At 51.5% G+C, this 24,047-nt stretch overlaps 2 protein-coding genes across 5 annotated transcripts; one reads left to right on the forward strand and one right to left on the reverse strand.

The window, feature by feature from the left end:
* Positions 1-4,778: 4,778 nt before the first annotated feature.
* On the reverse strand, positions 4,779-11,529 carry PRR3 (proline rich 3). 4 transcript variants are annotated; one of them, XM_055126017.1, is made up of 5 exons: positions 11,424-11,529; positions 10,424-10,543; positions 9,576-9,638; positions 6,314-6,604; positions 4,779-6,065 (listed from the first exon to the last, which is right to left on the reverse strand). In XM_055126017.1, the coding sequence occupies exons 2-5, from the start codon at positions 10,524-10,526 to the stop codon at positions 5,959-5,961; spliced, it is 564 nt and encodes a 187-aa protein (XP_054981992.1). In that variant the 5' UTR covers positions 10,527-10,543; positions 11,424-11,529; the 3' UTR covers positions 4,779-5,958. The 4 variants fall into 4 exon arrangements, with proteins under 4 accessions (XP_054981992.1, XP_004619665.1, XP_004619664.1 ...); XM_004619608.2 differs by lacking the exon at positions 11,424-11,529 and adding an exon at positions 10,688-10,828; XM_004619607.2 differs by lacking the exons at positions 9,576-9,638; positions 11,424-11,529 and adding an exon at positions 10,688-10,828.
* Positions 11,052-22,903, forward strand: GNL1 (G protein nucleolar 1 (putative)). Its single transcript, XM_004619609.3, has 13 exons — positions 11,052-11,183; positions 11,568-11,733; positions 12,141-12,306; positions 12,559-12,695; positions 13,024-13,175; positions 13,294-13,365; positions 14,769-14,976; positions 15,148-15,243; positions 15,626-15,820; positions 21,120-21,298; positions 21,380-21,542; positions 21,775-21,915; positions 22,554-22,903. The coding sequence occupies exons 2-13, from the start codon at positions 11,661-11,663 to the stop codon at positions 22,793-22,795; spliced, it is 1,824 nt and encodes a 607-aa protein (XP_004619666.1). The 5' UTR covers positions 11,052-11,183; positions 11,568-11,660; the 3' UTR covers positions 22,796-22,903.
* The last annotated feature ends 1,144 nt before the right edge of the window (positions 22,904-24,047 follow it).

The following is a 24,047-nucleotide window of genomic DNA, read 5'->3' on the forward strand; positions in this document are numbered from 1 at the left end:
GCAAGAGAGGGCTTTTGCCTTGCATGTGGCCGACCTGGGTTCTATCCCTCTCATTCCCGAGCATCACCAGGAGTAATTCCTGAATGCAGAGCCAGGAATAATCTCTGAGCATCACACGATGTTACACTCCCCCCCCCCCGCCCAAATGGGACAGAAGAAATCACACAGAGTTCATCCTCCTCATTCTCCATCATTATCTATGTCAGCTAATCAATGTATCAGCCAAACATTCAAGAGTGCCAGGTACTCTTCTAATCTATTAGGATTTCACTGAATAAGATCTCTGCTTATGGGGCTGGAGCACAACGGGTAGGGTGTTTGCCTTGCACACGGCCCACCCGGGTTTGATTCCCAGCATCCCATATGGTCCCCCAAGCACCGCCAGGAGTAATTTCTGAGTGCATGAGCCAGGAGTAACCACTATGCATCGCCAGGTATGACCCAAAAAGAAAAAAAAAATCTCTGCTTATGGGGCCAGAGAGAGAGTACAATGGATAGGATGCTGACCTTGCATGTGCTGACCTGGGTTTGATCTCTAGCACCCCATATGGTCTCCTGAGCCCCCCAGAAATGATATTTGAGTGCAGAGCCAGGAGTAAGCTCAAAGAACAGCCTATTATGGAAAAATGAATAAATAATCCTCTACTTACATTTCTATGTGAACATGGGCCAGAGCAATGAAATATTTAATCTTACATGTAGCCAACCTGGGTTCAATCTCCGGCATCCCTTATGGTCACCCAACAGTGCCAGGAGTGGTACCTGAGTGTCGAGATAGGGGTAAGCTCTAACCACCACTGGGTGTGATAAGAAAAAATGCCTCTTTGGGGCTGGGGAGAAGGAATCCAGGGAGAACCCCAGGGCTCCATCCCCAGTGACAACTGGTCCCTGAGCACTTTCTTTTCACTTGCTATGCTCCTCCCAGGTGATTTCAGCTGTCCCAAGAGGTCTCTCTGAACTTTCCGAACTATTATTCTCTATATAGTTTATTCCATACCATTAAACCTTTAAGTATTAATTTGGAGCTGCCCCGTGGGCTTTACCTGGCATTACCCAGGAACTACTCCTGGCTCAGGAGTGACCCCTGGCGGTGCTCTGGGGACCATATGTTGTGTTTAGGATTTGCATTCAGGTTTGTAGAATGCAATGCAAGAGCCCTAACCTTTGTACTACCTCTCTGACTACTCTTTTACTGTTCAGGCTTTAGTTTTAGTTTTTTGGAGGTGGTGGTGCTGGAGGGGGTGGGGGGGTGCTGGCACACCCAGCTGTGCTCATGGTTTATTCCTGGCTCTGTGCTCAGGGTTCATTCCTGGCACTGTTCCGGGAACCATACGTGGTGCTGAGGGTCAATCAAGGATCAAGTGGGTCTTAGCCTTCCCTCACCTCCTGCATTTATTGAAGAAAAATAGTCCCTGTGGTTCCAAGTAGGAACCACAATACTAGCCAGGACTTGGTTACTAACAGCCGGTCTGTTGCTTGCTTCTAGGTCATGACGGTTTTCTGCTGAACATCAACAGTGTCACAGCACACCAATGTCAGACAAGGTGGTTCTGTGACCATTGGGACAAAGCTATAAATTGTCTAATCACAAATGGAAACAAGGTTAACTGTGCAAACGTTAAATGTTAAATAGCCCCCGCTGTTAAAATGTATGAAGTCAACTTCTTTACCAATGCCAACTTTGGATGTTTAATTTCTCCTTGCCTCTAGGCAAGATTTATTGAGATACACGATCAGAATTGCTTCAGTCTGACAGTAGCCAAGTCAATGCACAATGATTCCCCTCTTTCTTATTTTTTTATTTATTTTGCTTTTTGGGTCACACCTGGCGATGCACAGGGGTTACTCCTGGCTTTACACTCAGGAATTACTCCTGGCGGTGCTCAGGGGACCATATGGGATGCTGGGAATCGGACCCGGGTCGGCCCGCGTGCAAGGCAAACGCCCTCCCCGATGTGCTATTGCTCCAGCCCCTCCCCTCTTTCTTAAACCTTCCCCCAGAATGAGGTAACTCCTGCAAAGGGTCAAGAAACCCAATCTTGGGGCTGGAGCGATAGGACAGCGGGGAGGGCGTTTGCCTTGCACGCGGCCGACCCGGGTTCGATTCCCAGCATCCCATATGGTCCCCTGAGCACCGCCAGGGAGTGATTCCTGAGTGCAGAGCCAGGAGTAACCCCTGTGCACCGCCAGGTGTGACCCAAAAAGCAAAAAAACAAAAGAAACCCAATCTTTTTTGATTACACAAGGTTTTCCAAGTGAAGGTTATTGCTACTATTACTGTTTTTCGTTTGGGGGCCCTGTCTGACAATGCTCAAGGCTTACTCCTTGCTCTGTGCTGAGGCATCACTCCTGGCTGTGTTTGGGAACATATAAGGTGATGGAGATTGATTCTGGATTGGTTACATGCAAGCCCTACCTGCTATTGGCCCAATACTAATTACTTTTATTCTTTTTCTTTGGCGGGGAGGGGGGCCTTTTGGGTCACAGGGGTTACTCCTGGCTCTGCACTCAAGAATCATTCCTGGCAGGCTTGGGGATCATATGGGATCCTGGGTGTGTGGTGGGGGGAATCAATGCCTTCCCCGTTGTACTATCTCTCCGGCACCTACTTTTATTCTCTACAGCATTCCCAGGTGACTGATGATAGAAGATGTTCATCCTGCCACAATATTCTTACTAAGTACAAGTTCAATGAAGATGTAATTTTCCAACCCTCACCGGTAGCTAGATATTAGCCGTAGTATTAAGTAAGGCCAGTGGCATGTAAGTTGAATATTATATTAGCCTCAGGGACATTTCCTCCAAAATGGTTGATGTACTCAGTCCTTTCTCTAGCCTAATGTTCGAAGCATGGATGATTTTCAGCTTCATTTTGGATTATGAGTGGGTGGACCTGACCCGATTCGTTGTGGATTTAAAAGCTAAGGAAAGAGGTATTCTGAAATAGGATCATGGACTATTTTCTCTTGGCTCGTGATAAACAAACTTTTATTTTGCTTTAAGACTAATTGGTGGAAGGGGGCTGAAGCGATAGCATAGCGGGTAGGGCGTTTGCCTTGCATGCAGCTAACCCAGGTTCGATTCCCAGCATCCCATATGTTACCACCAAGGTAATTCCTGAGTGCAGAGCCAGGAGGGACCCCTGTGCATCGCTGGGTGTGACCCAAAAAGCAAAGAAAAAAAAAAAAGACTAATTGGTGGAGGGGGAACTGGATAGTCCAGTGGGTAGGGCACTTGCCTTCTATGCGGCCAACCTGGATTCTATCCCTGCCACTGTATATATAGTCCCAAGTCCTGCCAGTGAATGATCCGTGAACAGAGCCAGGGTCAGCCCTCAGCACTACTTGGTGTGGCTTAAAAAACAAAAATGAAAACAGGGCCAGAGTAATAGTACTGAGTAGGGCATTTGCCTTCCATGTGGCTGACCCAGGTCCAATCCCCCGCATCCATATAGTCCCCTGCCAGGAGTAACTTCTGAATGCAGAGCCAGGAGTAACCCCTGAGTATCCGAGTGTGACCCAAAATGCAATAAATAAGTAAATAAATAAATAAAAATGTAAAAAAAAACGAAAGGGCTAATTTTGCTTTGTCAAACTATGACCTATAAACTGGGCCATAGTGGGTTAGTGAATAAATTCACATTCACCCACTATCTATATGCAGATAATTTAGATTTAGATTTCTAGGTCTTTTCTTTTTCTTTCCGTTTTATTGTTGTGATGTCTGGGGCCCCACACTGCTTGCGATGCCTTGGAAACCCTCTAAGCCATGTAGGGCTGTCTACTGGACGTTAAGGCAGTGCTAGGGACCAAATGTGGGATCTCGCTTGAGCTATATCCCTGGTCACACTGGTTTTAACCATACACCAAACTTGTGTGTCCAATTACCTACTTTGTATCTCCTAGTGAGTAAGATTATGTGTGTGTCCAACTCCTAGCAGAGGCTCTGAAACCTTTGCAAATTCCTTAATAAGAGAACAAGGAATACTGTTTGTTTCACCGAAGCTATTCTGGGTGGCCTGCAAGAGAAGGGCTGGAAATCAAAATCACTAGAAGCTTAAAAGATTACAAGCTTAAATTTTTTAGCCCTAAATCCATACCCAGAGAGGTAGAGGGATTAGAAATGGAGTAATAATCAGTTATGCTCATGTAATGAAACTTCCAAAGTCACAGTGTTGGTGGTTTCTGAGAGCTTCCAGGTAAGTGAATACAACATTGGGAGGTAACCCCAATTCCATAAGGACAGAGGCGCCTGCATGTGAGATCCTGTCACTGTCACTGTCATCCTGTTGCTCATCTATTTGCTCAAGCAGGCACCAGTAACATCTCCATGTGAGACTTGTTACTGTTTTTGGCATATCGAATATGCCACGGGTAGCTTGCCAGGCTGTCGTGGAGGATGTGAGATCCTATTAAATCATATCCTATGCTTTTTGTGTTTGTGGTTTTTTTTTTGTTGCTGTTGTTAGGGTCAAATCTGGCAATATGCTCAAGGATGACTCCTGGCAGTGCTCAGGGCCCCTGAAGAATGCTGGGTATTGAACCTGGGTCTGCTGTGTCCAAGGCAAACACCCTAACTGCTGTACTGTTGCTCTGACCCCTCCCATGCATGTCTTTACCTGGCAGCTCAACTGTATCGTTTATTCCATCCCTAACAAAACCTGACAAACACTAAGGATGCAGTTCGCAACTGAGGACCAGGGCTTGATTCCTAGCCCTGCAACCAAATGTTCACTTTGCTCTGACTCTCCAGCTCCAGAGACCACTGAAACATAGGAATTAAAGAAAATGCTTGTTTCCACAGCATTTATTACTAATATAAAAAAACATTAAAAAGAAAAAAAAATTCACCCTTAGTTCTCCAACAACTCTCATCCCTCCCTCTTGCCCATACAATGCCTGACCCATTTCCTCTGGGTCAGTTCAAAACTGAACCTGTTCACTGTTGTTTTCACAGAAAACAATCAATGACAAGGATGCAGGGGTAGAAGGTTGGAGAGGGTGACAGTCCAGTCCAAGTTCCACCAGTCAGGCCTGGTGGAGATTCACAGAATTCAAACAGGAGGGCTTGTGGCCTCGTCATGACACAGTTGAACTGAAGTGGGCTGCAGGGGAGCGAGGGGCAGTCCCTCGGAGACTTCAGAGAACATTTCGAGGGCCAGTGTCAAACCCAATACACCGACACCGGAGAAGGGAGGGACGGGGAGGCAGTCCATTGGAAAGTTTCACGAAGATTCTCCACGTTGGGCAGGAGGGAAAGTCCAGAGGGCACCAAAAGTCTCACTCGTTTTTGGCGGATCAACTACTCTAGTTTAGGGAACTCACAAAAATGCCACAGACACCAAGAAGGGTTACGAGGGGATGTACAGTTTCACAAAGCACAGTGATCACAGACCACAGTGGTAGGGAATCATGCTACTGACGCCAAAACTACAAAATCCGAAAGTGGGGAAAATTGACCTTCCAGGGAGTGACTCTGTCCCAGTCAGCCAGACTTGCCCTAGGCGAGACAACCTGGTGAGTTCACAGAGCAGCTGACGACAGGGGGGAGGAGGAGTGTCACATAAGAAGGCCTTCGGACAAGCAGCTAGGAGGAGGAATGGTAAGAAACTGCTCCAGGGCTCTCAGGAATCGAGGACGATCCTGGGAACCGGGTGGACAGATGTACATGAAACAGCACCAAAGAGGTTTCCTGTTCAGCAGTCACTCGGCGATGGGATCCAGGAGGTGGTCGAAGGGAGCAAAGGTGGGGTCCCAATGGCGAGTCTCTCCAGGCTGGATCAGACGAGCAGTGTACCAGTGATAAAACAAATGGACCCCAAATGGTGGACTGGGGTGGGTGTCACTGACTGAGGGTGGCAGGTGAAACAGCCTCACACTAGCCATCACAGGGTCACAGGGAAATATATGCCCGCCAGGTCACCGAGGGCTCCTTCCGGCCTGCCTGGAAGGCGCAGTCTCAAAGAGGAGGTCCATTGACGCCGGGGTGGTAGAAGGCACATAGGTCCTCGTAACGACAATGGCCCTTTGTGGCAAAGTGTCGGCAGACAGGACGGCCAGATTTGTCTGTAAACAAGTGGAAATCAAGCAGTTTGAAATCGGAGTAAGAAACAAATATGACACAAGTAGAGAGAGCAGGAGGGCAGTTAGAGCTCCTATTTCCTACCAAAAATTTCTAGATTATTTCCTCCCAGGGCTAATCCTACTTCAAATGGACAAAAGACTGTAGAGAAGAGTCGAGGACGTTCTAGGAGTTTAATTACCCTGGTAGTAATGGGGAGGAAATATGTACAGGCAGGAACATTCAATCTCACCTTCCATAACTTGAGGTCCATCCTTGGGCGGGCAGGTATTCTTGATAAGAGACCAACTTTTGAGCCTTCGAGGGTTTCTCTGCTCCTTGTGAAAGCCACCCCGGGAGGGACCCCCATGGCCTGGTCCAGGAAAAGGAGGTTCAGCATTGACTCCCCACCAACCACGACCATATGGGGTAGACCTGGGACCTAGGGCCCCTCGAATTGGGCCCCTGCCCCGGGGGGGAGGTGGGAGACTCAGCAGTGGTGGAATTATTGGTCCTCTCGATTCTGGGGGACCTCTATGAAGAGCTGCAGAGAGATACACACGCAAAAAAGGTGATCAATGGCCAGCTTGATTCTGATCAAAGAACTCTGATGAAAACATTAAAAAAAAAAATTGAAGTACAAGATGCATACCCCAAAAGTGCAGCGATATTAAGTTCACAACTCAACTGTCACAAAGTAAACATCCCTACATGTCCGAGACCCAGGTCAAGGGATGTATTAACACATCAGAATTCCTCAATTTGCATCCCACCTCCCAGCTCTGCCACCCACCTCCCCAAAGGTATTTACTATCCTGACTTCTGACACCAAAGGGATGATTTTGCCTGTTTTTGAACTTCGCAAAAATGGAATCATAGTCTGCTTTCTTTTTGTGTCTGGTTCCTTTTGCTCAACATCATGTTTGGGAGTTTCATCCAGGTTGCCTGTAGCAGGAAGTTCATTCATTTTTAGTGCACTGCAATATCCCTCTGTATGCACTCAGAACTACTTTTATATCCATTCTACTACTGGGGATATGGAATAGCTTCCTGTTTGGGGTTATAATGAAAAAGGCTGCTATGAACATTTTTTTGGTTTATTTTTGGGCCACACCTGGCAGTGCTCAGTGCTTACTCCTGGCTCCGCATCCATGCTCTGCATTACTTCTGGCAGGGTTTAGGGGACCATATGGAGTGCCAGGGATCAGACTTGGCTTGGCCACATCTCTCAGGCCCCTGCTATGAACATTTTTTTTTACATTTTTGATATATATATGTATGCAATTTTATTGCGTGTATATATAGTAGAAGTATTGCTGGCTCCTAGACCATCTGTATGTTCAAGTTTAATAGATGGCACTGTAACACTGTCGTCCCATTGTTCATTGATTTGCTCGAGTGGGCACCAGTAACGTCTATATTGTGAGACTTGTTACTATTTTTGGCATATTGAATACACCATGGGTAGCTTGCCAGGCTCTGCTGTGCGGGCGGGATACTCTTGGTAGCTTGCCGGGCTCTCCGAGAGGGACGGAGGAATCAAACCCAGTTTGGCCGTATGCAAGGCAAATGCCCTACCTGCCGTGCTATCGCTCTAGTCCAATTTTTTCTAAGAGCCTGTGCCAATTTACACTCTCACTAGCAAATGTTCCGTATCCTAACACCACTTGGTATTTTTGTTTGTTTGAGTTTTGGGCCACACCTGGTGATGCTCAGGGGACGAAATGCGTTTTCGAGATAGAACCCTAGTCCTAGAGGGTTTAGGGGACAATACTGAAGTGCCAGGAATGAAACCTGGGTTCAATGCATGCAAAGCAAGTGCCCCACCCACTGTATTCTTTTTTGGTTTTGGGGCCACAGCAGGCAGTTCTCAGAGATAACTCCTGGCTGTGCACTCAGGGATCACTTCTGGCACGTTCGGGTTGCCAGGGATCAATCCTAGGTCAGATGTGTGCAAGGCAAGCACCATACCTGCTGTGCTATAGCTCTGGCCCCTGCACTATCTCTGAGATGTGGCAACTCTTATTTAATACGATCTTAAGGTTCATCCATGTCATAGCTTGTCATAGTGCTACAGGATGTTCCTTTTGGGGAGGGTGGGGGCTGTATGGTATTCCATCATAAGACTATGGACCCCGCCGAGCATGCCAGGAGTGGTCCCTGAGTGCCACCTGGTATGACCCAAAAACCAAAACCAACCCCCCCCATCAACCAAACAAAAAGACTGCTTTCCACTCTTCTGGATATATATTCAAGAAGTGAGACTGTTGGTATTAAAAAAAAAAAAAAATCCAGAAGGGGGCTATTTGGTCCCCAGTGGTGTTCAGAGGCTAGTCCTGGCTGTGCTCAGGGATGACCGTTGCTCGTGCCAGGCATTCGAACCAGTGCTGGAAGGGTGCAAGGCAAGTAGTATCTCTCTGGTCTGGATTTTTAATTTTCTGAGGAACATCCACACTGTCTTCCATCATGGTTGCACTGTACTATAATCTCACTAATAATGCACAAGGAATTCAATTTCGAAGTGGCATGTTTTTACCTAGCTTTTATTTGATTTATACTAATGATACTCCGCCCCAACAGTCCTCTAGACTCACTCCTGCTTCTACCTATGCTTAGGGGTCACTCCTGGTGATGCACAGGGGACCATATGCAACAATGGGGCTGAATCGAGTTTAGTTGCGTGTAAGACAATCAGATTAACCCTGATTTTGAGTTCTTGTTCACATTCTTGGCCACTGAAATCTTAGTTTTTTTGCTTAAGGTTTTATTTAGAAAAATGTAAGGGATACCCTTTGTGATGACAGGGATCAAACCAGGCTTGGCTGTGTGTCTAGGTAAGTGACATTACCTCTGTACTATCTCCTTGGTCCTATTTTTGTTTTGGTCACACCTTGCAGTATTCAGGGCTTACTCCTCCTCTACACTTTAATCACTCCTGGTAGGGCTCGTGTGACCCTATGTGAGATCAAACCCAAGTGCAGGGCAAGCACCTCACCTGCTGTGCGCTCAAGTCCCTCTCAGCCCACTTCACAGTTGAATCTACAATTCGAAATTGATGTATGTATATAATACGAACAGGTAAAGTTTCATTCCCTTTCACATGAATATTCAAGGCATATTTTATTGAAAAGGCCAGTGTGTCAATCTCATCACCATCTTAAACAAAAATCCCATATAAACGTAGACCTGCTACTGAATGCTTTATGCTTATTTTATTGACTTATGTGTCTAGCATTGTGCCAACACCACAATCATATTTACTATAGCCCTGCAGTAAATTTTGACATTCCAACTATGCCTTCCCACTCCAGAGACTTTGCAATCCCTTATCTTTCCAACGTAAGAATGTCGAGTTCCACAAAATCATTACAGAGAATAGTGGAAGAACGGGCATTTTTACAATGTGAAGTTTCCCCCTGTTACACATCATTCCATTCGTACAAGCGTTTCATTTTAGGTCCTTACTGGGTTTTACTCCCTCCCCCTTTTCCCTTCTAGGGGCCCTTCTTCCTCACCTGACTTGGGATCACCAGGCTTTCCATTGGCCATGGGGGGTGGGCCCAGAAGACTGGGTGGTCCTAAGAGCAGACACGAAAATACGGTCATCAGAATAGATTAAATGACTGATGAGCCTATTATGTTTCTATTACTCATTTCTTTTTTTTTTTTTAAGGGTTTTTGTTGGGCGGGGCGGAGAGGTGCTGTTTTGGGGCCACGTATGAGCCAGCGTATCTTGGCAATGCAAGATAAGCGACCTACCCGTTATACTATCTCTCTAGCCTTCCTCCTATTACTCATTTCTTAACACAACCAGTAGAGTCACCGGTTCTCACCCTGCTATCTGCCCTTTCCTCTACCAAGCATACTCAGTGCTCGCCAACAGCCGAGGTTCCGTGGAAGAGGGTAATGCCAGAAGGATGAGAATTTTCTTTTTACAACACTGCTCGCCCAACCATGCCCGGTGATTTCTCTTGAACTGACAGTCCGATAGCTCTCCTGCCACCGCTCGGACCCGAGTAGTTTAGAGGGGGGCGGCACCTTCCCTGTGAAAACCCGGTCACAAATTGTCATGGTAGTAATCGCGATCTGCATCCTCCCCAGGATCCCGCTCCCCTACCGTTCTGCGGCTGCGCACAAGAGTGTCTTTATCATCTCCCTCTAAGAAGGTTTAAGGCTCGGATTTGCACGGAGGACTCCCGAGAACTCCATTCACGGCTCCCCGCCGGGCAGCCATTCACCTGCCCAGACGCCGGCGTCCTTCCTCCTTCCCCCGGCGCCCCCTCCCCCGCACCACGCCAGCCCCTCATTCCTCTCCTGCACCCGCTGACAGGCATGTGCACGCTGCTCGCGGCGGGTTCCTCACCGATGAGACTCCCATCTTCCTCGTCTCCAGGCTCCTCCCGCTCTGGCATCGGGGGCTGCTGATGCGGGGGCTGTTGCTGATTCTGCTTCTTTCGCTTCGGCATCGTGGTTGCGGCAATGGCTGCAGTGGGATTTGGAGGGCAGTGAGGAAGGGGCAGGCTGGGATTCTGTTTCCGTTTCCGGGGGGCGACCGCCCGGGAGACCGGCTCCCGTCGCCCCACTTCCGGGAGGCAGAGGGGAGCCTCCCGCGTGTTCGCATTCTCACCTAAATCGCCTCCCTCGGTTTGGGCCAAGCCTGCCGGCCATCGCAGGCCTTCCGTCTACCGTTCTCCTCTCAATGCTTGAAAAAAGAACCCCCCAGCCGCTCATCTCCCTAGCGAAACACCGCCCCGCCGTCCTCCTCGCGGGGCGCGCACAGGCGCTCGGATCCAGGCCGGAGCGGAGGGCTGTCGCAGCCCAAGGGCGCCACATCCGGTTCCCGGTTCCCATGGCAACCGCTGCAGGCTCCGCTTCGGCCCGCCCTCCGGGAATCTTCATCCCGCCTACGTCTTCCTCCGCGCGCGCGCTGGCGCTCCGGATCTGTCAACCCGCTCCGCGTCAACGTTGCCACCGAGACTCTGGGTCCCAGCAGAGCGGTGCCCAGAACTCTCCGGCCAGCCGCCCCTGCAGCCCACCGACTCGGCCCCCCCGGGGAGCCCCGCCACTTCGCTTCTTTCCTGGGACGCTTAGTCTCGGCTCTTCAACTTAGGTCCCGTCCCCGGGTTCGTAAAGCAGCGTCTGCGTGTCCGCGCCCCTCTCTTCCCCCGCCCGGGGAGTTAGCCCGCCCCCCGCGCCCCTGCCAGGGGTGGTAGCTCCTTCTCGGGCGCGCGAGGCAGTGATGACACGCGTCCCCCCTGTGCCGAGGGCGACTTAGTCGCGCCCGTGACGGAGTCGGCCCGAGCCTCCCACGCACGCCCCTGGCCACGGCGCCGCTGCGCCCTCTCCATGCCGCTGGCACTCACGTGCGGCGAGCTCGCCCGCAGCAGCCCCTCGCCCGGCTCCCCGGGACGCGGCCGCGTCGGGCCCGGCTCGCCCTGCCCCGGGCTGCGGCGGCTCCGCGGTCGGGCCCGCCCGCTGACGTCACCGCCTCGCCCCGCCCCCTCCAGGGTCCCGGGCCCTGGCGGCGGGGCTGCCCCGGGGGGAGTCAGTTGAGGCGGCTGGAGCTCGGCGGACGGCCGGCCGGGTCCCTGGGCCGGGCCATGCCGAGGAAGAAGCCCTTCAGCGTGAAGCAGAAGAAGAAGCAGTTGCAGGACAAGCGCGAGCGGAAGCGAGGTGCGTGCGGGAGCCGGGGAGGGGGCGGGGCTCGGGCCCGACACTTCTGGAAGGAGGGGTGTGCCCGCCGCACCTCGGGGTCGGGGGGACGGGCTGGGGGCCGCGTGAGGACGCGCGCAGGCGACCGCGGCGGGGATTCCTCCCCCCCCCCCCGCCGCTCCCCTCCCCGCATCTGGAAGGGGTGGGGAAGGAAGGGGAGTTGGGGGAGGGGAATTCCTCCCACCCCAACGGGGCGCCGTCCTCGCGGATTCCTGGGGCAGGGATTCCTCCCACGCACACTCGCGAGGGTCGGGGCGCTGGGGACGGGCTGGGAGGCCGGGGCCTCGGAAGAAATGGGGGGGGGGTGGCGTGAGCGGCCGAGCGAGGAGGGGCGGCGGGTGGCCTCACCGGCTCCCGCCTGCCCTCAGGGCTTCAGGATGGGCTGCGATCCAGTTCCAACAGCCGCAGCGGGAGCCGGGAGCGGCGGGAGGAGCAGACCGACACCTCGGACGGGGAGTCTGTGACCCATCACATCCGCAGGCTCAACCAGCAGCCGGCCCCGGGGCTGGGCCCGCGAGGCTATGACCCAAATCGGTGAGAAAAGGGCCGGGGGGCGCCGGCCCGGAAGTCAGCGCTGGGGGAACGCCCGCGGCTGAGACTGAAAGTGGGGGGCCGAGAGGCGGTTAGACGGAAACCTGGGGGGAAGGGCGCGTGTCGAGTGGCCCGGGGGCACTCGAGGAAGGCCCATGTTGAGAAACTCCTCCGAAAACTTTGCGAAGTTGCCTGCCCAGGGGGGGAGTTTGTGACCACAGGACCGGATCGATGCTGTGGTCCCTGCCCTATTAGCTACCGGCTGCATTTTGAGCGAGACAGTCGGGAGGATGTGGAGAGAAGAAAGAGAGCTGCCCGGGAACAAGTGCTCCAGCCGGTTAGCTCGGAGCTGCTGGAGCTGGACATTCGGGATGTCTACCAGCCCGGCTCAGGTGAGTGAGGGCTTGGGGCCAGGTGGGAGGAGTTGGAAAGAGGAACAGCGAATTGTGAGGAGGGTCTCAAAGACCCCCTTGACTTTTTTTTTTTTTTTTTTTGCTTTTTTGGGTCACACCCAGCGATGCACAGGGTTTACTCCTGGCTCTGCACTCAAGAATTACCCCAGGCGGTGCTCAGGGGACCATATGGGGTGCTGGGAATCGAACCTGGGTTGGCCGCATGCAAGGCAAACGCCCTACCCGCTGTGCTCATGTGCTCCAGCCCCTACCCCCTTGACTTTTGACCCTGTCTTTGTATTTTCTTGGACTTGTCTTGGTTTTTCAGTATTGGACTTTCCTCGTCGTCCTCCCTGGAACTATGAGATGTCCAAGGAGCAACTCATGAACCAGGAGGAACGGAGCTTCCATGAGTATCTGGGGAAGATCCATGGGGCTTACTCCTCTGAGAAACTCAGCTACTTTGAGCACAATCTAGAGGTGAGAATGAAGTGCTGGAACAGAGCGTGGCAGAGTGACCCACAGACAAATTGGTAAGGGGTCAGGCAGGAGGAGGACTCTAGGTTCAGATTCTAATCTGCTGGTCTTGTGTTTTCAGACCTGGAGGCAGCTGTGGCGGGTGTTAGAGATGTCTGACATTGTCCTGCTCATCACCGATATCCGGCACCCGGTGAGTATTGGGAATGAACATGGACAAGGTGGGGGCAGGATGATTCTTGTGGGATGAAGGGCAGAGGCAAGAGCTAGGAGGCAGGACGGTCCAATCTCCTCTAGCGATATGCTGATGTTTCAGGTAGGAGCTCGGTTCTTTTTGCATTTATGTCCTAGCCTGTCACATTCCCCGGCCACCTGTCTCCGTTCCCCTTCATGAAAAATTTGTGTATCCTGTTACCTAGCTCTCTACGCTAGACCATGGAAAGGTTTACTGTGTTGTTAGTAGGTTCTGTGAAGGCAGGTGAGGACTTACTCCTGCCGTGCTATGTTAGCCACTGTAGTGCTCTATTCTACCTAGAATGTCAGGGTGGTGGTTAGGGTTCAGGATCTTTGCTGGACAGCCTGTATGTGAACCTGCTCTGCCACTTCATTATTGTCCTCCAGCTGGAGAAAGGGATCTCTGGGGTCATTTAGGTCAGAGGTCCTTAAAAATCATGCACACACTTGTTCTGCAAGAGCCGCAGGTGATAGTGTGTGTATGCAGTTACATGTGTGTGTACTTAAAAAACCCAACCGTTTATTGCTCTAGTAGTTGCAGCCCTGTGCTGCGGCTAGCCGTTCCTCAGAGGGCCAGGTGTTGCCATTCTCATGATTTCTTTTTGACTCATTTCCATTCTGGTTTTGTTTTGGGGTCACACCTGATTGTACTTAGGGCTTACTCCTGGCTTTATGCTCAGGGATCATTTGTGGTAGTGCTCAGGGGACCACATGGGGTGCTGGGGATTGAAACTGCCTTGGCCACATGCAAGGCAAATGCCCTACCTGCTGGACTATCGCCCCAGCCCTTCATTTTCATCTTTTTTTTTTTTTTGCTTTTTAAGTCACACCTGGCGATGCACAGGGGTTACTCCTGGCTCTGCACTCAGGAATTACTCTTGGTGATGCTCAGGGGACCATACGGGATGCTGGGAATCGAACCCGGGTCGGCCGCGTGCAAGGCAAATGCCCTACCCGCTGTGCTATCGCTCCAGCCCCCCTTCATTTTCATTTCTAATCGGGACTTGTATTAGCTTTCCTTTTTCTTTCTAGTCCATTTAGACGAATTTACTTTTTTTTTTCTTTTTGGGTCACACCCAGCAATACACAAGGGTTACTCCTGGCTCTGCACTCAGGAATTACTCCTGGCGGTGCTCAGGGAACCATATAGGATGCTGGGAATCGAACCCGGGTTGACTGTGTACAAGGCAAACGCCCTCCTCCCCGCTGTGCTATGGCTCCAGCCCCTAGACCGACTTACTCTTGCCACAGAATCTGCTCCCACCAGTGTGTTATCTTCAGCTGTGCCTGATGACTGGGTTCTGGAGGCCGGGGACTCTAGGTTGACTCTCAGGCTCTCTCTCCTTGCCTTCCCCATTCCAGGTTGTGAATTTCCCACCAGCACTTTATGACTACGTGACTGGAGAACTTGGCCTGGCCCTGGTGCTGGTCCTGAACAAGGTGGACCTGGCTCCGCCAGCGCTCGTGGTTGCCTGGAAACATTATTTCCACCAGCACTATCCTCAGCTCCACATTGTCCTTTTCACCTCTTTCCCGCGGGACCCTTGCTCTACGCAGGACCCTGGCAGTGGTGAGTGGCAAGAGAGAGGGCAGCTGGGGAGGGGGGAGCAGCAGGGGACAAAGGGAAAGCAAGAGACACTTGTTGGCAGGCTGCCGGCGTGCCTCGTCTTGGCAGTAAGAGAGGCGCTGCAGAAGCCCAGCGGGACGCGCTAAGCCTCTTGCGCCTTCTGATTTGTTTCAGTTTTGAAGAAGAGTCGCCGGCGGGGGAGAGGATGGACCCGGGCCCTGGGGCCAGAGCAGTTGCTGAGAGCCTGTGAAGTCATCACCGCGGGGAAGGGTGTGTGTTCCTTAACCGTTGTGGGAGACGCTAGGGGAGCCCTAGACCCGAGTCATTCTGTACACCTTTGCCAAAGTCAGCTCTGTGACTGTGACGCAGGCAGGAGCAGGGTGGGGCTGGGGGAGGCGGAAGAGGAAGTAAAGGAAGTAAACTGACTTGGGGGCAAGAACAGCAGCAGGTAGGCAGGGACGCTGGTGCTCTGCCACCTGCAGTCTTCCCCGTTCCCTGCAGAAATTAGAGAAACGGGTGATTCCAGGGTTGAGGCAGATCAAAAGGCAGGTGGCCACTGAGCTGGCCAGCACCGTCCAGCTCCAGAGGCTGGCAGCGCACAGACTGGGTCTGTAGCCCTGGCACAGCCCTTACCTTTGTCTGCCCTGAGCAGTGGACTTGAGCAGCTGGCGGGAGAAGATTGCCAGGGATGTCGCGGGAGCCACCTGGGGTAATGGCTCCGGGGAGGAGGAGGAGGAGGAGGACGGGCCAGCCGTGCTGGTGGAGCAGCAGACGGACGCAGCACTGGAGCCAACCGGTCCTACGCGGGAGCGCTACAAGGATGGAGTGGTGACCATCGGCTGTGTGGGTAAGGAGGCAGCTGCTCACGTGGGACAGGCCCCAAGGAGGTGTCGAGTTTCAGTATTTGGAAAGGGGGAAAATGACGACTCGAAAACTTTCAGCTTCAGGATCTTTGAAGGCTAAAGTTGAACCCAAATGAATTCGTGGAAACCCAAATGAAATTCCACCTCTTCTCAGCTGTTGCTGACTTTGAGCAAGTTGTCACCCATTCTGGGTCTTCTTGATTGGAAAAAAAATGAGAACATGGAGGGGTTGGGGGTGTGGCTTAGTGGGTAGAGCACATGTCTTGCATGTGTGAGGCCCAGGGTTGGATTCCCAGCTCCACCCCCACAACAAAAGGAGAAAGAAAAAGAAAAGGGGGCCACTTTCCCCAACCATAAGAATAACTGTAGGGAGTGACAGAAATAGTGTAGGGTTAGCTTAATGTGACAAAATAACAGCAATTGCTCAAATTGAACATTTATGTGGTACTTAATCATGTATTAAGCACTATTCTGGGATTTATGTATAGTAGCTGTTTCAGTCTGTAGTTAGTCCCCATTGTGGGGGGGGTCATTGAATTATAGTAGGGGCTTAACTTGTATTTGTTTTCTGCTGTTTCTCGCCTATTCTGTTATCAAGGAAAACTGTCCCTTGATTAAAATCCTTGCCTGGGATCAGGGCCGTAGTGCTGTAGGTAGGCACTTGCTTTGCACTCTCCAGGACTGATCCCTGAGTGCGGAGCCAGGAGTAAGCCCTGAATGCTGCTAGATGCTCACAATAAGTAAAATAAACAAAATAAAATAATTAAAATTTTTTTTTCCGGGGCTGGAGCGATAGCACAGCGGGTAGAGTGTTTGCCTTGCACGCGGCTGACCCAGGTTCGAATCCCAGCATCTCATATGGTCCCCTGAGCACCGCCAGGGGTGATTCCTGAGTGCATGAGCCAGGAGTGACCCCTGTGCATCGCCGGGTGTGACCCAAAAAGCAAAAAAAAAAAATAAATATTTTTTTTTCCCCCTGCTTCTAGTGAGGGAGGAAGGAAAGTCTGATGAGGGCCCCGGTCTTTTTGGTTGGGAGAGAGAAAAAGACTTTGGCAGAGTTGTGGGTATGAGAAGTCTGGAACCAGGAAGGCTCTAACACAGAAGAAATAAGGGAGGGCAGAGTAGTTAGTTGGGCTTCATGGGAGAACAGACATACCCGTCTCCTTTTTGTCTCAGGGAAACCCTGACAGCTCTCTTTCTGTCCTCTTGCTTTGCTTTTTCTCCCTGTACTGAAGTGTCTGTGTTTGGGGGCTGGGGGAGGTTATGGAGAGCATATGCATGGCAGCCCCGACTCCGGGTTTCCCTCCGGCTTCTGTTCATGTGTTCTGACACTTGTAAAGCTCTAGGAGGGCGATGCTCCTATGTAAAGGGCTGCAAATTTCCAACCTCACAGAGCTTGTTGTTAGTAAATTGATTTGTGATCTGAAATCATATTAAGGGACCATGAAATGTGGCTAAGAGTCCCTGAAAGGAGGAGAGTTTCTTGGCAAACGTCTCCTCAGATGAGCCCAGGATGCTGAGAGAAAGCGGTCAGTGGTAGATGTGGGGGAGCCCTTCTAGGCCAAGGAGTCAGAAGGAAGAGGATCTTGAGTTGGAAATGAAGTGATGGTGTCCCCAGCTGGAGTGCCCAAGGACAGAGGGCGGGGGGCTCATTGGGTTTGAGCATCAGGAAAGAGAATTGGGGTGAGTCCACAGAGGTTGGCAGGTCCCATGCAAGCCCCTGGAATTTAATTTCAAGTGTGATAAGAAGCCAGAAGTAGTTTTTTGTTTGTTTCCTTTTTGGGTCACACCCAGTGATGCACAGGGGTTATTCCTGGCTTTGGACTCAGGAATTACTCCTGGCGATGCTCGGGGGATGCTGGGAATCGACCCTGGGTTGGCCGCCCTCGCTCCAGTCCCGATAGAGGTAGTTTTGAGTAAGGGAATGACGGGATTTGGTTTACTTTTTTGGGTTTTTTGTTTGTTTTGGGGCCATACCTGTGGTACTCAGGATTTACTCCTGGTGTGCTCTGGGGACTATATGGGGTGCTGGGGATTGAACCATGCTTGGCTGCTTGCAAGGCAAGTTTACTGACCACTGTTCTCTCAGGCCTTTGATTTACTCTTTAAAGAATTTTGTTCTGTATGTTGTGTGGGTAGTCAATGTGGAAGTGGGCAAGAAAGGAAGTAGAAAGTCAGAGGAGGCTCTTTTAGTAGTCTAGGTGAGAAATGAGATGCTCAGAGCAAAGTGGAAGAGGTGACGTAATACTCAGAAACAAGATGGATTTTCAAGGAAGAGGGAATCAGATGGCAGATGGATTTTGCTTAGAACATAAGACAAAGTGAGTTCTGCTGGGGGTAGTTCAACTCAGTGGTTGAGTGCATGCTTCATGTATATGAGACTGAGTTCAATCCTGGCTACATACATGCACACACAAGAAAACAAAGTGAGGAGGAAGAACTAGGTTTTTTTGTTGTTGGGACACATCCAGGGGTGACTTACATGTTTGGTGCAGATCTCTGCTTAGTGCTCATGCTTGGTAGTGCTCAGGAGACCATGTGAGGTGCCAGAGAGCAGACCTGGGTCAGCCACATGCAAGGCAAGTACTCTCTCCGTTGTACTCTCTTGCAGGCCCCTTGCTTTGTTTTTCACATGCCTCAAATGAGAAAGATCGTTTGTCTTTCTCTTGACTTATTTCATTTAACAAGACACTCTGGTTCTTGTTATCTGTATCATAGCAAAATACAAGACTTCAGCATATATTATGTGTGTATATAGTACCTATCTGCTCAGCTGTCACTGGGCACTTGGTTCTAGACCTATTTAAAAAGTTTCTCGGGGCTGGAGCAATAGCACAGCGGGTAGGGCGTTTGCCTTGCACTCGGCTGACCCAGGTTCGATTCCCAGCATCCCATATGGTCCCCTGAGCACCGCCAGGAGTAATTCCTGAATGCAGAGCCAGGAGTAACCCCTGTGCATCACCAGGTGTGACCCAAAAAGCAAAAAAATAAATTAATTAATTAAGAATTGTTTAAAAAAAAAAGTTTCTCGTGGGGGGGCTGGAGCGATAGCACAGCGGGTAGGGCGTTTGCCTTGCACGCGGCCAACCCGAGTTCAAATCCCAGCATCCCATATGGTACCCTGAGCACTGCCAGGAGTAATTCCTGAGTGCAGAGCCAGGAATAACCCCTGTGCATCGCCAGGTGTGACCCAAAAACCTAAAAAAAAAAAAAAGTTTCTCGTGGGGTTTTATATATATAAGTATGTATGTATATATATGTATATGTATCTCTGTGTGTGTGTATATATATATGTATACACACATATATATAAAAACCCATGGGGGTTTTGGGGCTGGAGCAATAGCACAGGGGGTAGGGCGTTTGCCTTGCACGCGGCCGACCCGGGTTCGATTCCCAGCATCCCATATGGTCCCCCGAGCACCGCCAGGGGTGATTTCTGAGTGCAGAGCCAGGAATATCCCCTGAGCATCATCGGGTGTGACCCAAAAAGCAAAAAAAAAAAAAAAAACCCCACGGGGGTTTTATGTATATGTATATATATATATACGTGCACACACATATATATACTATATATACACACATACACACATATATATAGGACGATAGGATGAATGGACACATTACTGGCACCTGCGCGAGCAAATCGATGAACAAGGGCATGACAGTGATACATATACATACATACACACACACACACACACACACATATGTATGTATAGGGTAAGGTGCTTGCCTTTCATGTGGCTAACCCAGTTAGAGTTAAGCACCACGTGTTCCCTGAGCACTGCTAGGAGTGATGCCCATCGCAGAGCCAGTGTCCCCCAGCACCTGTGGGTTTCCCCCGTCCCCCAAAGTTTCACTGTAAAGGGAACAGGGAAATGGAACTGGTGGGTTGAAGGAGGGTTGTTTTCTCCTTTCCTCCTCTTGAGACTCTTACGGGTGTTGTAAGTGGAGCGTGATCTTTTGCATCTTTCCCCGGCTTCAGTCAGGTCTCCAGGAGGAGGCCGTGAATGGGCAGAGTGGCCTTTTACCGGAACAGATGTTGCCAGATGTGTCACATGCAAGGAGAGTTCAGGGTCTGTTGAGGTGACTGACAGAGTGGGATCGTGGAATCTCAGCTGGATAAGAAGTAAAGTGAGGGCCTGGCGGTGCTAGCCATGTACCTGTCCATGGTAGAAGCAGGGCCAAGGAGTGATTGCCGTGGAGGAACTAGAATAAGTGAGGTGCAGAGAAGGGGTGTCGGGGAAGAAACCGGGGTGTTGGCAGTTGAGACTTTGGAGGTATGAAAATGTATGAAATGTCAGGTTCAGGATACGGCCACAGGAGCGGGTGGCTGAGGTGGGGTGAGGAGATGGCCACTGGAAGGGAGAGTCTGGTGCTGAGACGTGCTGATACTGGTTGTCAGAGTGCAGGCGGTGGGCATGAGTCCCCCAGCTGCCAGGCTTCTCCTTGGTGAAGTTGTCGTTCTTTTGAGGTGCGTGTTTTGGTTGCATTGGGATTTTAGTTTGCTGCACTCCCAGAACCTTGCAGTTGTATTTGTAGCTCCTTTTTCAAATTCAGTTTTCACTTTACTCCTGACCACTCTGGGGTTGAAGGATCTGCATTGCAAATGAGGGAAGAGCTCAAAAAGTTAAGGAAGTTTGGGGGCCAGAAAGATGGCGCAGAGGATAAGGCAGCTGACCAGGGTTCGATGCCTGGCACCCTGTGTAGTTCCCTGTGCACCTCCAGGAATGATCCCTGAGCGGGAACCTGCCTACAGCTGGGTGTGGCCCCAAAACCAAAAAGATGGAGAAAGAGCCCCGTGGTTAAGGTGCTTGCCTTGGGGCTGGAGCAATAGCACAGCGGGTAGGGCGTTTGCCTTGCACGCGGCTGACCCCCCGGGTTCGATTCCCAGCATCCCATATGGTCCCCTGAGCACCGCCAGGGGTAATTCCTGAGTGCAGAGCCAGGAGCAACCCCTGTGCATCGCCGGGTGTGACCCAAAAAGAAAAAAAAAAGGTGCTTGCCTTGATCTGTGTTTTTTCATCTCCCTAGTACCATATATGGTCCTCAAGCGCTGCTGAGTGTGGAATAAATTCCCCCCACAAAATAAATAAAAAGCCAAAAGAAGTTGCCCCAAGGTCTCAAAACCTGTAAGTGGCCAGTGCAGTCCCTGGTTTGTCACTTGCAAGTTCAGAACGCTGTCTCTGTTTCTGAGCGCTGCTCTGGTTTCGTCTGTAGCCGTCGCACGGAATCCTCCCCGTGAGAACGTGTCCACCTTCACTTGACTTGCCTTCTCAGGTTTCCCGAACGTGGGCAAGTCCTCGCTCATCAACGGGCTGGTGGGACGGAAGGTCGTGAGTGTCTCCAGAACACCGGGCCACACTCGGTACTTCCAGACCTACTTCCTGACCCCCTCGGTGAAGCTGTGCGACTGCCCCGGCCTCATATTTCCCTCCCTCCTGCCCCGGCAGTTGCAGGTATGGGGGCAGAGGGAGCGAGGAGGGCGGGAGCCGCGATGCCGCAATGGAGGCAGTTGCTGAGCAGCCTGTTGCCCGCAGGTGCTGGCGGGGATCTACCCCATCGCCCAGATCCAGGAGCCGTACACCGCCGTGGGCTACCTGGCCTCCCGGGTTCCTGTTCAGGTCCTGCTCCACCTGCGCCACCCAGAGGCTGAGGACCCCTCCGCCGAACACCCCTGGTGTGCCTGGGACATCTGTGAAGGTGGATGCCCAGTGCTGGCCTCCCTCTCCTTCCCGCTGCCCCGCCCCTCCTTCTCTCCCTTCCCCTCCTTTCCCTTCCTCCCCCGCCACAGTGGAACAGCTGGCCTCTCACCCCTGCCCCGCACCCCTCAACCTCTAATTCGTGGGAGACTTTGGGAGGCCTGCGGTGGGAATGGGATGATGACAGTTAGGTGTGATTAACCCCTTTGTCCCTGCTGCTTCTCTCCCTCCAGCCTGGGCAGAGAAGCGTGGTTATAAGACAGCCAAGGCAGCCCGGAACGACGTGTACAGAGCAGCCAACAGCCTCTTGCGGCTGGCGCTGGATGGGCGTCTCAGCCTGTGCTTCCACCCCCCGGGCTACAGTGAGCAGAAAGGTCGGACCCTGCTTTATCGTAGGCAGAAGGGCTTTGTGACTTGGCAGTATGAGGGCAAATGTGGTTCCTGCCTCCATGGGCCAACTGTGCTCCTGTGTCTCCGAGTCTGATTCCTCATTGGATTTAGGGACCAGAGAGGCAGCTCTGGGGACTGAGTGCATAGTTTGCATGCAGGAGGCAGAGATTGATCCCTGGCACTGCAGGTCCCCTGTCACCCTTTGAGTGACCGCTGAGTAGAGCTGGGAGTAGCTCCTCGGCACCACTGAGTGTGGCCAAAAGAAAAAGCGATTGGAGGGTCAGAGAGAGAGTACAGTGAATAAGGCACTTGCCTTCCACGTGGCGACCTGGTTTAGATCCCCAGCACTGGCTCCCCCCTCCCCATGAGCTCTGCCAGGAGCGATTCCCAAGTGCAGAGCCAGGATTAAGCCCTGAGCTCTGCTGGGTGTGGTGACCCCAAAACAAAAACAAAACACTGAAGTTAAAGGTGCGGAACTCGTATTCAGAGTCTAGTGTGTGGGAGAGCGCGGGTGAGGGACTGATGGAATGAATGAGTAGATGAGTGTCCTCTTAGTTTGCCTCTTGCCGCTGTTCTCTGGTCTGTACCCAGAGCTCACCGCCGTTCTTGTTTCGTTCTCCAGGCACGTGGGAGTCCCACCCGGAGACCACGGAGCTGGTGGCTTCCCAGGGCAGGGCCCGACCTGCAGGTGACGAGGAAGAGGAGGAAGAGGAAGAGCTGAGCAGCTCCTGCGAGGAGGAGGGAGAGGAGGATCGAGATGCCGACGAGGAAGGAGAAGGGGATGAGGACACGCCAACCTCAGCTCCAGGGTCCAGCCTGGCTGCCCGGAACCCTTACGCCCTGCTGGGCGAGGATGAGTGCTGAGTCCCGCCCCTGCTGTCCCCGGCCACTCTCTGCTTCGGACTGACCTCCGGGGTCTCTCCCCTCTGCCGCCCCGATTGTGAATAAAGATTGTCTGCTTTGTAGCCCCTTCCCCAGGTGGACTGAGATGAGAGCGGCTACTTCAGGCTTATCTTTGTGGGGAGGCTTTTCTGCTCTTCTCCCTTTGTCCTGCATTCTCTTTGCCAGGGACAGTTGTCCTGGGAGTTCGGAGGCCCTGAGCCTGCTTCCTCGCTCACTCTCCTGCTTCCGCCGTAGCAATCATCCTCAGCCTCAGGATGTGGAGTTCGCTTCCCCAGAGATCTCTTTTCCAAAGGTCCTGCTGAGATGCTAGAGTGATTCAGGGTTCAGTGGTAGCCTCGGGTGCAATTGGGTGGCACTTTGTTTGCGTATTTAAGAGAATGCATCTCCAGAGGGGTTCTGATTTTTTTATTTTATTTTTTTTCTGGAAAGGGGGCGGTAGACCAAAGTAAGTTTGCTAAACTTCTGTCAGGTCCTCTGATGGGAACAGCAGCCCTCTGCGCCCCCTGCTGGCAGCCTGGGTTACACCAGGAATTTGGGAAAGAACCAGTAAGAGGGTCACAAACTGACGTGTCCAAGAAAGCTGCTTAGAGGATTTATTCAAGTTGAAAAATGTTTGTTGAGTATCTACTGTGTGGCTAACCTTGCTAAGCACTTAGCATATAAATATGTACAAAAGGGACTGACTGAATCTTTCCGCCTGGCCGTGATTCAGGCCCCATTCTCAGGCACCCGGGTTTTTGGGTTAAGTGGGTATGTAATGTCCTCAAAATCCTTGGGGCTTTTACAATATAATTCAAGAACTTCCTGTTAATAGACTATTTAGTTAAGACTAAATGCTTGTGAAAATGTTGATTAAAGGCTAGTAGAGTCTTAATTATCGGCGAATAACCAGTGTGCATATTGCTTGCAGCAGTCCAGCCCCTTAAGTACACGTTTAATTTTTTTGGTTTTGTTTTGTGGCTTTTGGGCCACACCCAATAATGCTCAGGGCTTATTCCTGGGTCTGCATTCAGGAATCTCTCCTGGCGCGGAGCTCAGAGGATCATACGGGATGCTGGGATTGACCCCGTGTTGGCTGTGTGCGAGTCAGGCACCTTACCAACTGTATTATCTCTCTGGCCCCCTCAATTTTATTTTTCACTTTTTTTTTTTTTTTTTAGCCTTACCAGGCAGTTCTTGGAGGCCACACCTAGCTCTGTGCTCAGGGCCCATG

This window comes from Sorex araneus, chromosome 2 (genome assembly GCF_027595985.1).
Source record: "Sorex araneus isolate mSorAra2 chromosome 2, mSorAra2.pri, whole genome shotgun sequence".
Classification (NCBI taxonomy): Eukaryota; Metazoa; Chordata; class Mammalia; order Eulipotyphla; family Soricidae; genus Sorex; species Sorex araneus.